Below are 15,628 nucleotides of genomic sequence, written 5' to 3' on the forward strand. Positions count from 1 at the left end.
TTACACAGCACAGTGCTTCAGTGGGAGGGTTTTGGGGTTATTAAAGGGAAGCTCCATACACTCTCTTCCACGGGTGGCACCTCGGCCTCGCCTCGGCAGCCCTCCACGTCGTCTGCTGAAATCCCGCTCCCGATCCCGGTTCTCTTTGCTTTCTTCACTGGGTTCTGTCTGTCCACTCTCCTTCTGTCCTGAGACACCTTTCTTCTTCCCAACCATCTCCCAGGAATGCTGGAAGTTTGCAGAGGGGAAAGAAATGAATGCCAGTTAGATCAATGAAAGGTGCAAATCCGTGAAGATTTCAACGTGCTACAGAGAATGTAACAGGGGTCTCCTCAAAAACGATTTCCAGATCAATTTTTTAAGGAGTCTCTCAGTCTACACACAGCACATCATCCTCCTTCAAGCCAAGCTTTCTTACAGCACACAATCTGAGGTAACAGGAGATGAGTTATTCCATTTCTGCAAAGATCTACTAAAATTCTTCAATAGAGATGGCATGATACTTCTAGAATTCAAACATGGATATATTTACCCTGCTTGGGGGAAAAAAAGCCTGCCATTTCACACAGCTCACCAGGAGCTCTCAGAATAACCCAGGTAAATGTTTCATAGTGATCTGCAGTCAACATTTGGGCTAAGTTCTTCCAGCAGATGCAAAGTTATTCACAAAACCTCTCCCTTAAATATCATCTGAGATGGAGAGAAGCATCACAGAATTTAACCAAGTTCAGCTGCAAAATGTTAAGTTTGCCTCCAGCTCACTGCCATGAGCCTGCACCCATGTATCTTCTAACAGTTGCAGTGGTTTCATATTCTTAAACTGCACACTGTTAGAACAATTAAAAATAGTCTAAAGTCATTTACAATCACCTGAAAACACAACTGGCAGACAGCTGGGTTTCAACGGCAGCATGCACAGTGACAAAAAACCCAACAACACAGTGGCACAAACTGTCATCAAACCCAAGGCTTCCAAAGTCTTTCTCCATAGGTATCTGGCTTAGAAATAAACTTTAAAACTACAGTATTCCAATTAAACATTTTTCAAGTAAATGTTTTTTTTTTTAAATCAAGTTTAATCCAATGCTAAGATCATACGTGCTCCTTTACTGTTTGAAACACAGTACATTAACAGTGTCTAGCTCAGCAGGCAAGCTGTCTTCAGCACCAGAGCACCCAAGCAACTAACAGGACTGTTTCTTGTAAAAAAATCCCCTTTCTGGGGTTGCTGCACAAACCAGACCCAGAAGCAGCTCCAAGGTGCTGACCAGTGGCACTGCAGGGGCTGCCTGTGCTCAGAGATGCTGTGACCACAAGGCCACCAGCCTGGATCAGTGACAGCCCAGCATTTCTTCCACCCTGCCATCCTCTCCGTGGCCCTGCCCTGCAGGAGCTCCTGCTGCTCATCCCATAAAGGAGGTGCTGCTGCTCTCATGAGCAATGGGTTTCTCCACCAACCTAAACTGCTGTGATAGCAGGGGTTTGTTCCTGACTAGAAGTCACTGGTTACAACAGATGTGCAGGAGAACACAGCTGTACCTCAGAAAGGCACATCCCTATCATTCCCTTTTCTAAAAGGATTTCCAAAAGCCACTTTGTTCAGTTGTCAATGGAAAGGGCTTTCTAAAGACAGGGAGGAATGCAAACGTGTTGTACAGAACTTGTCTGAAGCCAAAGCAAGCAGAGAACCAGACACTGGAGAGCAGCTGCAACACACAAAATATAATCTGGGGTGTCCAGCTCACCTGCATACCCCCAGGTCTCATCACAGGCAAAAAAATGAGCTTAAGCAGAATATCCTAAAATGATATTTAGACTCTCAACTCGGAGTTGAGTTGGCTCCAAGCAAACCAGGGTGCCAGGAGGATATGTGATATCAGCAGTGGTTTGGAAGGATCTCACATTCCCAAGCTTTTCCTTGCTCTGTAACAGTACTTGCATCTCTGCTGCCTTTGTCACAAAAGGAGTGACACCCTGCATGCAGGAAGGTTCCTCCTAAGCAAGCACTCTTCTTCTCGGCGCTGCTCAGGCCGTTCTCAGCTTGCCTGAGAAACAGCAGCCAAGCCCAACTCCACAACAACAAACAGATAAAAGGCCCTCAAAACCATGGCATAGGCAGCAGCACACAAACCAATCAGTGAATCACTGAGAAATGAATCTTTAGGGCCAGAGACACAAAAACCACATTGCTCTGACAGAAAGGAACCCCAGCTGACACACACCTGCCTTTCAATGCAGGTTACTCAGCCCTGATGGGGAAAGGCAAGTTCCTTCACACTCACTGGTGTGAAAGCACATAGAGATGCCACTGCTGAACTGCTTAGAGTCAAAAGTAATGGGAAGGAAATTACTTCTGGCATTTTCTCCTCTATTCCTTCAAACCTAGGGCCATTCTCACAGCCCACAGAGAGCAGCATTCAGCAGCCAGGTCACAGCCACACTGTGGAACTACTCAGCCACAGTGGCTCTCCTTATCTGCACATTCCTGGATGCCTCAGCTGCAAACAGGCAGTCAGACTGAACTAGACCTCAGGAGATTTACAGAGCCCAGCCCTACCGTGTCAGGATTGCCCTCCAGCAGCACATTGATGGCTCTGTTGACATCCCCATTGCAGTCATGCAGAGCAATCACACACTCATCCTGGTTCTTGCCTGTGATGTCAATCAGCTGCAGAGAAAACAACACCATGGTCAGCATGTTCCAAACCAAGATGGCACCAAAATCTCTATGGCTCTCTCAGGAGGAAAGGGAGTTCAATCCCAAACCAGAAACCTTTTAACAAAAAATTGAAGGGCTAGGGAATCTCCCCAGCCTTCTCAGCTTAACTGTGTTCCTCAAGAAATGTGCATTTTTGAGTTATCATTGTTTTACCATGACCCTCCTTCCACTACAACCTCCTTTGCTCAGGATAACACTGTTACCTGCACAAACAAACAAAGTTCAGCACCACAGAAACTGCTGCACCCAAATCAAGGCAATGCCAAACAAAAACACAGGCTGGGAGGCTGGGGGAGAATGGATGGAGAGCAGCCCTGAGGAGAAGGACCTGGGGTTTGAGTAAACAGTAAAACCTGGCCACATGGGAGCCCAGAAAGCCAACACTGCCCTGGGCTCATCCAGCAGGGGATTCTGCCCCTCTGCTCTGCTGAGACCCTGCCCTGCAGAGCTGCCTCCAGCACAGGGAGGACAAGGAGCTGCTGCAGTGAGCCCAGGGAGGCCACAGAGATGATCTGAGGGCTCTGCAGCTCCTCTGCTCTGGGCACAGGCTGGGAGAGATGGGGGTGCTCAGCTTAGAGAAGTAAAGGCTCCAGGGAGACCTCAGAGCTCTTTCCAGAGCCTAAAGAGACTCCAAGAGAGCCAGAGAGGGACTTTGGACAAGGGCCTGAAGTGACAGGACAGGGGAATGGTTTTCCACTGCCAGAGAGCAGGGTTATACAGGCTATTGAGAAGAAATTCCTCCCTGTGAGGGTGGTGAGGCCCTGGCACTGCTGGAACAGCTTGGGATAGTGGAAGATATCACCACAGCACAGGGGTGGAACTGGATACCCTTTAATGTCCCCACTGACCGAAACCGTGCTATGATACAGCTTTATAAAGGCAGTCCAAGGAAATTCAGGGAGCAGCCAGGTGTGTCCCTCCCACCCCCCAGCATTCACAGTACTCCCAGTGCTGATCTCAGCTCCCTGTCAGAGTTCACCTTCATTTTCACACTCACTTGTTTCACCTTCTCCTCAAAGTCAGCATCGTTGTGGTCCGAAATCATCTGTGCAAGTCGAATCTGTTCTGCAGTAGCCTAAAGGAAGCAGGGAGAGAGAGCACATTGTCAGAGTGGTGCATTCCCAAACCATCCTCAAAAAGCCATTCTGCTGCCCCAGGTTCTCTGGAAACCCTGGAAAGGAATCAGCATGGCAAAAACAAGGGTCAGAGAAGGAGAACTCCAGGGCTAAAGTGAGATGACAAAGAAGAAAGAAGAAGAGTCTGGAAGAAAGGGATATACCTGCTGGCCTCATAGCACCAGATGAGCAGCAGCCACCCAAACCACATCTGTTTTGGGGCAGACCTTACCACCACAACCCACTGCAGGCGGCTTCTCAGCCACTTACATTCATTAAAGTGTGCGAGGAACAGACAAATGGAAATAAAACCAAATTTCAGCAGCAGCTCCCACTTGGAGACAGACATGGAAACCCCAGTGGCAGCAGCACCTTGTGGCACATGGGGAGCTCATTTAGGCCAGCCCAGCACTGAGCAGCCAGGGGTCCCCTGGGCTCTCTGGAGCCTGCCCTTACCTGTGGCCGCTGCTTGTGCTGCGTCTGGCTCTGTGTCTGTGTCTGCTCCCAGCTGCCCCGGGCTCGGGTAGTGCCCACCGATGTCATCATTTACAGTATATACAAATAACAGTATTTACAAGGTTCAACTCTGTGGTGGGGCAGGGGAGAAGAGAGAACACACTGTTAGATACCACAAACAAAAGGCAGCACCAAAATGAATAATCACAAAGGTAACACAGCCAGAATGGCTGCTGCAGGTCCCCACCCTCCCCAGCACTTCCCCAAAACCACAGTGGGCCCAGGCTGCCATCACCACGTGCTCCCAGCACAAAATGGCCACTTGTACTGCTTGAAGTTTCTCTCTGGAGTATCACCTGCATCCAGGTGGGAGCAATCAGGCACCAGGAGCCAAAGGAAAATCACAGATTCACAGACTGGTGTGGGTTCACCCAGTTCCACCCCCCTGCCATGGGCAAAGACACCTTCCAACAGCCCAGGTAGCTCCAAACCCCATCCAACCTGGCCTTGAATGCTTCCAGAGGAGGGGCAGCCACAGCTTCTCTGGGTCTCACCACCCTCACTGTAAAAAAACTCTTTTTCAGGTACTCTAGACTGACCCTCCTTCAGTTTGAAGCCATTCCCTGGACTTGAGGCAAGGAGTTTAACAACTTCTTGTTGGAACACATGTGAGTGGGCACAGACCTGCCATGCACCCAGGCTGAGGCTGTGGCCATCAAATGGAGCAGGAAGGCTTGAAAAAAAGCTTCAAAAAAACATTAATTGCAGGACAGAGCATCTCAGACTCTCAGACACATCAGCTACTTCTCCTTCTCCTTTCTTTTCTTGCAATAAGAGGTGCTACAGGTCTGTGGAATTTTTGTTTTAAGGAAAACCTGCTCTTGCAGAAGTGCCTATTTTTGCTTATTTAAATTATTCCCTTGAACTGGCAAAACAATGTTTTTCTTAGTATGTTTAATCAAAAACATACTAAAAAAGTGAATAAGGTATCTGCAAGGAATAACAGGCAGTAAATACTGCTAGATAACACAGCTTGAGGCAAAAAATCCCAAGAAATTTTGAGTGTCCAAAGCAAGCAGAGTTGTCTAAACTCACACTGGCCCTCAGGGCAGGGGTGTTGGAAAGGGATTAGCACTGAGGTTTTACCCTCTTTAGTGCCTTTTTGGCAAAAAGGATGTGAGTTACATCCCACAGCACTTGTCAGGACTCACAGCTTCTGAGCTCCTGAAATTTCAATAAGCACAAAATTCACATTTTTGTGTTTCATTCCTAAGACTGCAAAGCCTTCCCCCAAAGCAGCAGGACCTGCAGACACAAGGGACATGGGAAGGAGCCACAGAGTGCAGAAACAGAGAGCAAAGAGCTCAGCACGACAATCAGGGCAGGATCTGATCTGAAACACTGCTGTCCATGAGCAGGCCAGCACAGGGAAAACACAGAGTGCCAAGGAAGCAGCATTAGCAAACAGTGCAGGAAAAGCTGAAGAATCTCCTGTTGAAGTTTGAATTGGTGAGAAATCCCTCCTGACATTGCCTCTACAGCCCCCACAGCTGCTCCCTCCAGTGCCTGGCCTTTCTCTGCAGGCAATTTCTGTGCAATTGCCCCTGCAGCTCCCCACAAAACCTTCAAATCCCCCCTTCACAGCCACCCATGCCTCATGGGAACGTCACATCACAGTTTTACAGCTATCCAGTGCCAAGGTCCCTTCTGAGGAAGCAATCCAAGCTACCAGGAGCCCCAGAGGTACAAGGAAGAGCACCAAGCCTGCACTTGTGCCAAGGCAGAGCACAAAAAGGCTTCTCTCCCCAGCCATCCCCTCTGGGCAGGCTCTGTTCCCATGGTATATATTTATTTTTGCTTTCTTCCAGTTGTAAGTTTCACACACAATTTGTTGTACTAAACCAACCCAGCAGCAGAACCACGGGCCCAGAGGGAAGGGATTTAAGTGATTTCACACAGAAACCCAAGCTGCAGCTTCTCTGGGCTGCAGGTCCAGCAGCCTGAGCCCAAACCTTGTGCAGCCCAGGCATTGCTCAGCAGCTGCCACCAGGAACACAAGCATTTGTCCTTTCACGTGCTGAAAACCCATACAAAAAACCATCTGTGGTAAAAAGCCCGACTCTGGTGAGGCGTCCCCATGCAGACCCCACAGCAGCCTTGGGGAAAGACAGAACTCATTCCTCACTGGGGGAACTGGGGATCAGCTCAGTGCCCCACAGAACCCCAAAGCCTGCACCTTCCCAGAGCAAAGCTGCTCTCATCAAAAGCATTCCACCTCTTCCCTTGAAAGAGCAAACCTGCACCAAGAGCTGAAAGAGCAGCTCCAGCCCAAGGGAGTGGTGGCCAGTCCACACAGGAGCAGGGCTCACACCTCAGGCCAACATCTCTGCACTCCAGGGCTCAGGGAAACAAAGGAGCTTCACAGTTACAGGTTACAACACCCTCTGCTCAAAGCCACTGCATCAGATGAGACATTTGCTGTTACCCCTTTCTTTCTCAGCCCTGCCTTCCCAGCACGCCTCAAGAGGAGAGTCTCAACTACACAAGGAAAGTGTGGAGTCTCCAGAAAATGAGGGGATACAAAAATGTAACAAACTGTTCATTTTATTAGAAACGTCAGAGAAGTTACAGTTTCAGAACCAGGATCTGTAGGTCCCATGGCGGTGCCAGAGCTGCTGGCTGCTGCTCGCCCTGGCACATCCCAGTTTCAGTTTCCTGATGTGTTAGTACAGAAAAATGGTATTTTCATCCCATTCTAACAAAGCTTAATAACATGTGCAAAAAAGCTCCAAAGCCCGAAAGGAAAGGGCCAGAGAAGGCAAAGCTTTTCCTGCAACATGGGGCAGAATGAGGACCCAAAAAAAGGGGTTATCAACACGAGAAGTTTTCCCCAGAGCAAAGACATGGTGGCCGCAAACCGAATCATTCCATGTATGCAAACCGTGATCTTTTTTAGGGAGATGCTCCCGGCTATTCCATCAGAGACCCCGACTCGGTACCGACAGGCAGCGCTTTGCTCGGGAGCTTTCCGGGCCGGAGGGCGCAGGGAGAGCCCCCGGCCGGCATGGAGGGACGTGGGGCAGGGCGGCACCGGCGGCCCGGGGCTCCCCCAGGACCCCCGAACCGCCGCTGCCCAGGAATTTGAGGCGGGCAGCGAAAGCAGCCGTGCCACGGCCCACGGGGCGGCCCCGAGGAGCGGCGGCAGGAGCGGGCCCGGCGGCCCGCAAGGAGCCCGGCAGGGCGGGAGCACGGCTCCCATTGTTACCGCCGGCAGCGGCGGGGACGGGCGGGCCCCGAGAGCGCGGCAAGGTCGGAGCCGCCCGACCCCGCGGCCCAACCCGCAGTTCATAACGAGGTAACGAACCGGACGGAAGCGGAGGGAGCCGGCGGGGCCGGGCGGGAGCCCCCACGGCGACGCCAGGCCGGGCCCGCAACGGAGAGGCGGGCGAGTTCGGGCCGCTTCCGCCCTCATGGCCGCGGCCGCCATTTCACCCCCCCCACCCGCAGCCGGCCCGCCCGCCTGCCTCACCTGCGGCGGCCGCGCGCTACGCCAGCCCCCGGCTACGGCCCGGCCCACTAGGCCGCGCGGGGCCCAGCGGCGCCGGCGGCGGGGCTCAGAGCCGCCCCCGGGGCACCGGCCGCAGCTGGGCCGGGCGGGCGGGAGGCGGCGAGGCCGGGCAGGCAGGGGGACGGCGGCGGGAGCCGGCGGGGGGCGGGTTCGGGGGCCGCGCGGTACCGGAGCCGCGGCCGCCGCCGCCGCAACTTTACCTGGGTCCGCCCGCACTGACAACTCCCCCGGCCCCGCCCCCGGCACGTGACCGCGCGGGGCGGGGCCGCCCGCGCCGAGCACGTGACGGACGCGGGGCCGCTGCGGAGGCCCCGTACGGGTCACGTGAGCCGCAGTTCCTCCGGTCACGTGGTGGGCGCGCAGGGCGGCTTTGTGGCCGCCATGTTGTGCGGCCCCGGGCCGGGCCGGGCATGGCGGGCGCCGGCAGCAATTGGCTCTCGGGGGTTAACGTGGTGCTGGTCATGGCTTACGGCAGCCTGGTGAGCGCCGGCGGGACGGGGCGGGACGGGCTGGAGCCCGTGGAGCCCCCGCGAGGCTGATCCGGGCTTGTCCGTGGAGCTGCCGTGGGCCCGGGCCTGAGGGGGCGAAACGGCTGCCGTGAGACGCGGCCCGGGCTGCCTGTGGGGAGCCCCTCGGAGTCGGGCTCGGGGCTCTCATGGGGTCGGTGGGGTGGGGAGGGGACGTGAGGGGCAGCTCTGTGGAGATGGGGAGGGCATGGGGTGACCTGGGTGTCCCAGAGGGCTGAACTGGGAGCTCTGTGCTCGCCGGGGGCGGAGGGGTGGGCACGGGCTGGCTGTCAGACCTCCCCCACAGCGCACCCCTGACCCCCGCCCCGCTGGCGCTCCGCAGGTCTTTGTGCTGCTCTTCATCTTCGTGAAACGCCAGATCATGCGCTTCGCCATGAAGTCCCGCCGCGGTCCCCACGTGCCTGTGGGGCAGCACGCACCCAAGGTGGGTATTCTGCATTCCCTGCACCCATCCGTGCCTGGAGGGACGTGCAGGAGCTGCTGCCTCAGAGTGGTGAGAGGCAGTGGGGAGGGTTTATCTAGGGCTGTTCTTGTCCCTTTGATTCCACAAACAAAGGGAGTGGTCTGTAAATGTTGTTTTGCTGCTGTGCAGGATTTAAAGGAAGAGATTGACATTCGACTGTCCAGGGTGCAGGACATCAAGTACGAGCCACGGCTGCTGGCAGAGGATGATGGGCGGCTCCTGCAGCTGGAGACACCAGGTACTGTGCCAGAGCTCTGTCCTGCACTGCTCCCTGGGGCCAAGCCACGCCTCTGACTGCTCCTCTTGCTGTCCTGCCACATGAGATGCTGCCTCTTCTCCTGTTTTCCCCTTCCCCACTTCCCTCCAAGGTTTGCAGAGATCTCAGTTTGTGCTTTCCCTTTTCCAGGCTGCTATAACTACCTGTACAGGATGAAGGCACTGGATGCAATCAGGACATCAGGTGAGGGAGCCCAGGGCAAGAGAGGGAGCAGATGGACCCTGAATGAGGGTGCCAGGTGCTCACTGGGGAGGAGAAGTCACTTCTCCCACTGAAGTCACTTCTCCCACTTCTCTGCTGCCTTTGTCACAAAAGGAGTGACACCCTGCATGCAGGAAGGTTCCTTCTAAGCAAGCACTCTTCTTCTCGGCGCTGCTCAGGCCGTTCTCAGCTTGCCTGAGAAACAGCAGCCAAGCCCAACTCCACAACAACAAACAGAAAAAAGGCCCTCAAAACCATGGCATAGGCAGCAGCACACAAACCAATCAGTGAATCACTGACAAATGAATCTTTAGGGCCAGAGACACAAAAACCACATTGCTCTGACAGAAAGGAACCCCAGCTGACACACACCTGCCTTTCAATGCAGGTTACTCAGCCCTGATGGGGAAAGGCAAGTTCCTTCACACTCACTGGTGTGAAAGCACATAGAGATGCCACTGTGCCACTGCTGAACTGCTCAGATTGAAAAGTAATGGGAAGGAAATTACTTCTGGCATTTTCTCCTCTGTTCCTTCAAACCTAGGGCCATTCTCACAGCCCACAGAGAGCAGCCTCCCACTGGTGGCTTTAGGGTTGGATGTGCTGGGGCTTGGGGCATGGATGGGAATTTATCCAGGCAGTGCTTCCTGACCTGAGGGATGAGCACAAACATTTTTACGTGTGCCTTTTTCCAGAAATCCCCTTCCAAGCAGAGGCTCGGTACCCAAAGTCTTTAATAGGGAAGAATTTCTGTGCCTACCTGCTGGAGCTGAGGAATTCCAGCTCCTCCTTCAAGGGCATCCGCAAAGCCTTGATCGACACCCTGCTGGACGGCTACGAGAGCGCCCGCTATGGCACTGGGGTGAGTGCTGGGGGGCACTGCTGTGCCCACAGGGCATTCCTGTGCCCTGCCCTGCTGCTGGGACTGAGCTCACACCCCCACTGCAGCTCCATGTTCAGTGGTGTTTTCTGTCTGTGTCCAGGTCTTTGGGAAAACGGAATATCTGAAGTATGAGGAGGCTCTGAATGAACTGGCAAACATGTAAGTGCTGCTGACCAGATGCAGTGGTGAGTTCCTGGGCCCCTGCAGCTCGTGGGAAGGTGTGGACAGAGATGGGTTTAGGGCACAGGTGTCATCTGAGACAGGGCCTGTCTGTCCCCATCTGTTCCTCTGGGTTCACTCCTTCCTTGCAGCCCATCTGTTATTTCATTTGTGGGTTTGTTCCATGGTCACAGTCACCATTCCTGCTTGTCCTGACACCTTGAGTCAGGGACTTGCACAGAACCAGCAGCTTTAGATGCCAAGACCTCAGTGAGGGCTGTCATTGTGACCGTGTTCACAGGGGTTCTTGGATGAGGGAAGAGGCAGGGATCTGACTCCATGTTTCAGGAGGCTTGATTTATTATTTTATGATATATATTACATTAAAACTATACTAAAAGAATAGAAGAAAAGGTTCTTATCAGAAGGCTGGCTAAGAATAGAATAGCAAAGAATGATAACAAAGGTTTGTGGCTTGGACAGAGAGTCCGAGGTAGCTGGGCTGTAATTGGCCATTAATTAGAAACAACCACATCAGACCAATCACAAATCCACCTGTTGCATTCCACAGCAGCAGATAACCATTGTTTACATTTTGTTCCTGAGGCCTCCCAGCTTCTCAGGAGGAAAAATCCTAAGGAAAGGATTTTTCGTGAGAAGATGTCTGTGACACTGTCATCACAAAAGCAGATTTGCTTCGTGTTGGACAGACAGACAGACAGACACACAGGCTGAGCAGCTGAGCAGTGATGGTGCCTCTTCTCTGCCCACAGCACCAAGGCCCGGGGTGGCAGCAGCCAGAGGCAGCACCAGTCAGCAGTGAAGGACCTCACGCTGTCCCCTGAAGCCTCCAGCCCCACCACCATCCAGGTCACCTACCTTCCTTCCAGCCAGAAGAGCAAACGTGCCAAACACTTCCTGGAGCTGAAGAGTTTCAAGGACAACTACAACACACTGGAGAGCACCCTGTGAGCATGCAGGGGGCTGGGTTTGCTGGGGGGGTCTGGGCTGCAGTGCAGGCAGCACTGAGAGGAACCAGCTGCACTCTCAGATCTCCCCCTCAGCCCACTCTGGAGGTCATCACTCGAGGAGGGCTCCATTCCAACTGCTGGAGCTTGGCCCTCACCAGGAGCCCATTCTGGAGCTGCTGAGCCCATGGGGATCAGCCCCACGGCCTTCTCTGCCACAGGCTTGTGACTCTCCAGCCTTTGAGTCCTGCATTGTCCTGGACCCTGTGAATAAACTCATGAGCTTGAGCTTATTTATAAAGACGTGGATCCCAGCCAGCGCTCCCCTGCGCCCGTCCTTCCCTGCGGCAGCTGGCGGGAGCTGTTTGTCCGTCCTGTCCGTGAGGGTCTTGGGCACTGGAGCCACTTGTCTGTTTTTTCTGAAGGGTGAACACTTTTCCCCATGACGTCGTCGTTCCTGCTGCCAGCCCTTTGTGCCCAGCCTGCCTGTGCTCCTGGATGGGGTAGAAATAGTTTGGTGCCTGTTCTTAGCACCACGGCTGCACCACTGCTTTGGGCTGAGGTTTCTACTCGTTCTCCTGCACCCAGAGGGCATTTGGGGACGTCTGGAGGGGACAGAGCGGTTCAATGTCCCATCTGTTCTGCCAAGGGGGTGTTTGCTCTCACTCTCACCAGCGCCTCGCATGCCAGCGTCTGCCGAGCTCCTGGGGCTGACAGCTCGTGGCCCCCACGTTGAGTCTGCGTCCTGCCAGGCTGAGGGCAGCGCTGGCAGCAGCTCACCCGACCCTGTGGCGTGGGCAGCACAGAGTGGAGGGTGCAGACCTCGGCACTTTTTAATTACTGTTTAATAAAATGACAGTTTAACTCAAGTAGGATGTGTGCCACTGGCCTCTGACTGCAGGGCCCCTCCCCTCCTGAATCCTGGCATCCTGGCCTGTGTTAGGAATGGTGTGGCCAGCAGGAGCAGGGAGGTCATTCTGCCCCTGTACTTGGTGCTGGTGAGGTCAAATCTTGAATGCTGTGTCCAGTTCTGGGCTCCTCAGTTTAGGAAGGATGTTGAGATGCGTGAGGGGCTGGGAACACAAACCCTGTGAGGAACGTTTGAAGGAAATGGGATTGTTTAGCCTGGAGAGGAAGCTTGGAGGTGACCTTATTGCTCTACAGCTTCATGAAGGGAGGTTGTAGACAGGTGGGGGTTGGTCTCTGACAGAACCAGAGGACTCAGTCTCAGGCTACATCAGAGAAGGTATAGGTTGGATATTAGGAAGAAATTTTTCACCAAAAGAATAATAAAGTACTGGAATGCTCTTGCCAGGGAGGTGGTAGAATCACCATCTCTGGATGCGTTTATAAAAAGACTGGACATGGCACTTGGTGCTATAGTCTAGGTGAGCTGTTAAGGTGATGATTTTAGAGGTCTCTTCCAACCTCATCATTGTGTAAGCTGCTATGAAATAACCAGGATGCCATTAATGGTAGGCAGGATGCTGCCATTGCTGCTGTGGTGACTGAGATGCCCTGGCAGTAACTGGCACGCAGTGATGGCAACCAGCGTGGCACCATTACAGTAACTGGGAGGCTGTTACAGTAACCAGGGTGCCGTTACTGCCCAGGTGTTCCATCAACTCCCGGCCGTTGCAGGGGCCCTGTGGCGCCGGCCATGGCAGCACCGAGCAGCCAGAGCTCCTCACTGCGGCAGGAGGAGGTCAGACAGGGCAGGGGCTGGGAAAATGGAGGCTCTCCTGGGAGGCTGTGGGCTGCAGTGTGCCCTGGTGCAGGTTAAACCCCAGGCCACACGATTGTTGCTCTTTGTTTGCAGGTCCGGGTGAATGGGAATGCTGGAGCAGGGTTCCTGAGGAGGTAGAGCTGGCAGAGCACCCCAGGGGCTCAATCCCCTGCACTGCTGGGGATCTGTGAGCAATGAGGAGCACAGGGCAGGCTGGGGGGGACATTTCTGCATCCCTGACCTGCCCACCCTGTGTCTCAATAGCGGGCAGGGGGCCAGGGAGAACCCACAGTGCTGGGCATCGTCCCTCGGGGTGCTGCAGTGGATCGCGGAGTCAAGGCTGAGGAAGTGTGTGGAGCTGGAGCTGCACCTTGCAGACAGGGAGCAGGCAGTGGTGAGGCTGGGCATTGTTGGGTACAGCTGGGGTCCCCCAGCCCTCTGCTGCCAGGGGTGGTGCCCCCCTTGTCCTGGGGAACATCTCCCAGCACTGATGAGCCACTGGGGGTTCAGCACTGCCCCTGTGCCTGGCAGATCCGCCGAGATGCCCTGTGCCAGCTCATCCTGGATGAGCACCTACAGCACCAGCAGGAGCTGTGCCAGCAGGGAAAAGCCTTCCATGTGGAGCGGCTCTGAGTGCTCGGCCCAGTGTGTGGCACTGGCCTGGCATCTCCCAGCTCCTGACTGAGAATAAAACATGTTGAGCAAGACAGGCTGTGTCTGCTGCATGTGAGGCATGGGACAGCCCAGGGCAGCAGTGGGGGGAAGACACAGCCCAGCACAATTCCTGTGGCTGGGATCCAGACGTGTCGCCTGCAAGCCTGGCGGCCCTGGATCCTACACACTCCATCTCGCCCATGGCTGTGCCAGGAGATGGCAGCACGGCCAGCATGGCTCACCAGGCTGGGTGCTCCACACGGGTCCCTGTCCCAGCACAGTCCTGCTGCACCGTGTAGTGCTCCTGGCAGCGTGGCACAGCCCTGCAGCAGCAGGGAGAGGGACCTGCCTGGGCTGGGTGCAGTGCTCCCTGTCCCATCCAGGCACCCAAGATCTCTGCGTGCTCCCCAGCTGGGAGGGCCCTGTCCCCCACCTCCCATCCCTTCTGTGCCTGACCTTGGTGTCTCCCAGCCCCGGGGCCCATCAGTGCCTGCTCTGGCTCTGTTTATTGACAGGGCTGGCGGCTGCTGGGCCAGCACCCCTCCCCACAGCCCTTCATTAGCTCGGCTGTCGGGCTGCATCACATCACCCAGCGCCACACACGCCCCCGGCTCTGGCACTGCTGCTGCCACGTGTGTCCCTGCCGTCCCCACTGCCCCCTCATCGTGGCTGAAGCCCCTGACCCCCGAGGCTGGGCTGTGTGCCTGTCATTCCCATGGCACTCAGGTCTCTGTCTGCCCCATGTCCTGTCCCATTGGTCCTACAAAGCGCTCAGGTTTCTGGCTGCCCCGTGTCCTGTCCCATTGGTCCCTCAAAGCTGCCAGTGCCATTCCCGAGGCTGATGTGTCCCACTGCAGCAAAGCACTGCTGTGGTGTGGGAAGGCCATGCTTGCAACACTCCATGACATCCCATGTGCCCTTGTCACTGGGCACCATCATCCTGGTCCCAGCAGCTGCCTCAGTGTGGATTGGGGTCCTGCCTCAGTCACCCAGCGTGGCTGGAGCCACATCCTCAACATGGATGCAGCAAGGTGACAGGCAGCCCCTTGGAAGAGACACCCCTGTGAGTCCAGCAGCTCCCCAAAGCAAGGGGATGTGAGGCACAACTCCCCCACGTCAACGGGGCTCGTCCTTGTGCAGGGTCATGTGCAGCAGCCCCTTGGTGGCACAGGCCCCACAGGCCAGGGCTGGCCCCCGGTATTGACAGCCCTGCTAATGACAGGGAGTGTCACCAGGGGCAGGAGCAGGCGGCGCGGGGCCATCGACCGCATCGACCGGCAGCAAGGGCGCGGGGGTCCGTGCGGGGGGCAGGGGGACGTCAATGGGTGGTAATTAATGGGAACAAGGCCACGTGTGCGGGGCCAGGGCTGTCGCTGGCCACGTCCCCCTGCTCGGTGCAGCTGAGCGCGGTTATAAACGCAGCCAGGCGACCCCCGAGCCAGAGCGCAGCAGAGTCCCCCAAGCCAGCCCAGGTAAGATGGTGATGGATGTGGGGTCCCTTTGGCCTCAGCCCTGCCTGCCATGGCATGCTGCTCCATGCCAGTGCATGTCATGGTGTGCCCTGATGTGCCATGCCAGGAGACCAAGCCTGCACTGCCCTGCTCCAGCTTCATCCTGGCCACAGGACGCCTCCTGCTCCAGCACTGCATCCCGAACAGCCCAGTACCAGCACAGCTGCCCAGCAGGCTCCAGACACTGAGGTGAGGCTCGGTGCTGCCTCTGCAGTGCCTTTGGGGTTATCCTGGGTACCAGTACTAGCACAGGTGCCCAGCAGGCTCCAGGTACTGAGGTGAGGATGTGTGCTGCCTCTGCAGTGCCTTGGGGGTTATACCTGGGTACCACTCCCACCCCAGCTCTCAGCATCTTCTTCTTTTTCTCTTACAGGCCGCTGAGCTCCTGGTCCTCCCACCTC

General features: G+C 55.3%; 2 protein-coding genes across 7 annotated transcripts in view; one reads left to right on the plus strand and one right to left on the minus strand.

Annotated features, from left to right (window-relative positions):
* UBAP2L (ubiquitin associated protein 2 like) overlaps window positions 1–8,169 on the minus strand; it is a 30,146-nt gene extending 21,977 nt beyond the window's left edge. For 3 of the 5 annotated variants that reach the window (XM_005495310.4, XM_074529607.1, XM_074529605.1), the window contains exons 1-5: window positions 8,059–8,169; window positions 4,291–4,420; window positions 3,717–3,794; window positions 2,558–2,668; window positions 60–228 (exon numbers count right to left, since the gene is read on the minus strand). In XM_005495310.4, the coding sequence (XP_005495367.1) occupies window positions 60–228; window positions 2,558–2,668; window positions 3,717–3,794; window positions 4,291–4,380 (448 nt within the window). In that variant the 5' untranslated portion in view covers window positions 4,381–4,420; window positions 8,059–8,169. Of the gene's footprint in view, window positions 1–59; window positions 229–2,557; window positions 2,669–3,716; window positions 3,795–4,290; window positions 4,421–7,819; window positions 7,974–8,058 lie in introns of those variants that run through there. The other 2 variants (XM_005495311.4, XM_074529606.1) reach the window with 2 other exon arrangements.
* Window positions 8,170–8,174: 5 nt separating this feature from the next.
* LTAP1 (lipid transport auxiliary protein 1) lies at window positions 8,175–11,493 on the plus strand. Of its 2 annotated transcripts, none has more exons than XM_026798134.2 (7): window positions 8,175–8,337; window positions 8,708–8,809; window positions 8,978–9,086; window positions 9,255–9,308; window positions 10,022–10,188; window positions 10,310–10,394; window positions 11,142–11,281. In XM_026798134.2, exons 1-6 carry the CDS (start codon window positions 8,269–8,271, stop codon window positions 10,370–10,372), a joined length of 564 nt encoding a protein of 187 aa, XP_026653935.2. In that variant the 5' UTR covers window positions 8,175–8,268; the 3' UTR covers window positions 10,373–10,394; window positions 11,142–11,281. The 2 variants fall into 2 exon arrangements, with proteins under 2 accessions (XP_026653935.2, XP_005495365.2); XM_005495308.4 differs by having other exon boundaries at window positions 8,180–8,337; window positions 10,310–10,368; window positions 11,142–11,493.
* The last annotated feature ends 4,135 nt before the right edge of the window (window positions 11,494–15,628 follow it).

Source organism: Zonotrichia albicollis, chromosome 30 (assembly GCF_047830755.1).
Source record: "Zonotrichia albicollis isolate bZonAlb1 chromosome 30, bZonAlb1.hap1, whole genome shotgun sequence".
NCBI lineage: Eukaryota > Metazoa > Chordata > Aves > Passeriformes > Passerellidae > Zonotrichia > Zonotrichia albicollis.

Bases quoted from the DNA above. Each gene is read 5' to 3' on its own strand.
- LTAP1 (XM_005495308.4), top strand. From the start codon at position 8,269: ATGGCGGGCGCCGGCAGCAATTGGCTCTCGGGGGTTAACGTGGTGCTG. The intron at 8,810-8,977 runs GTGGGTATTCTG...GCTGCTGTGCAG, and splicing joins TGGGGCAGCACGCACCCAAG to GATTTAAAGGAAGAGATTGA. The intron at 9,309-10,021 runs GTGAGGGAGCCC...GCCTTTTTCCAG, and splicing joins GGATGCAATCAGGACATCAG to AAATCCCCTTCCAAGCAGAG.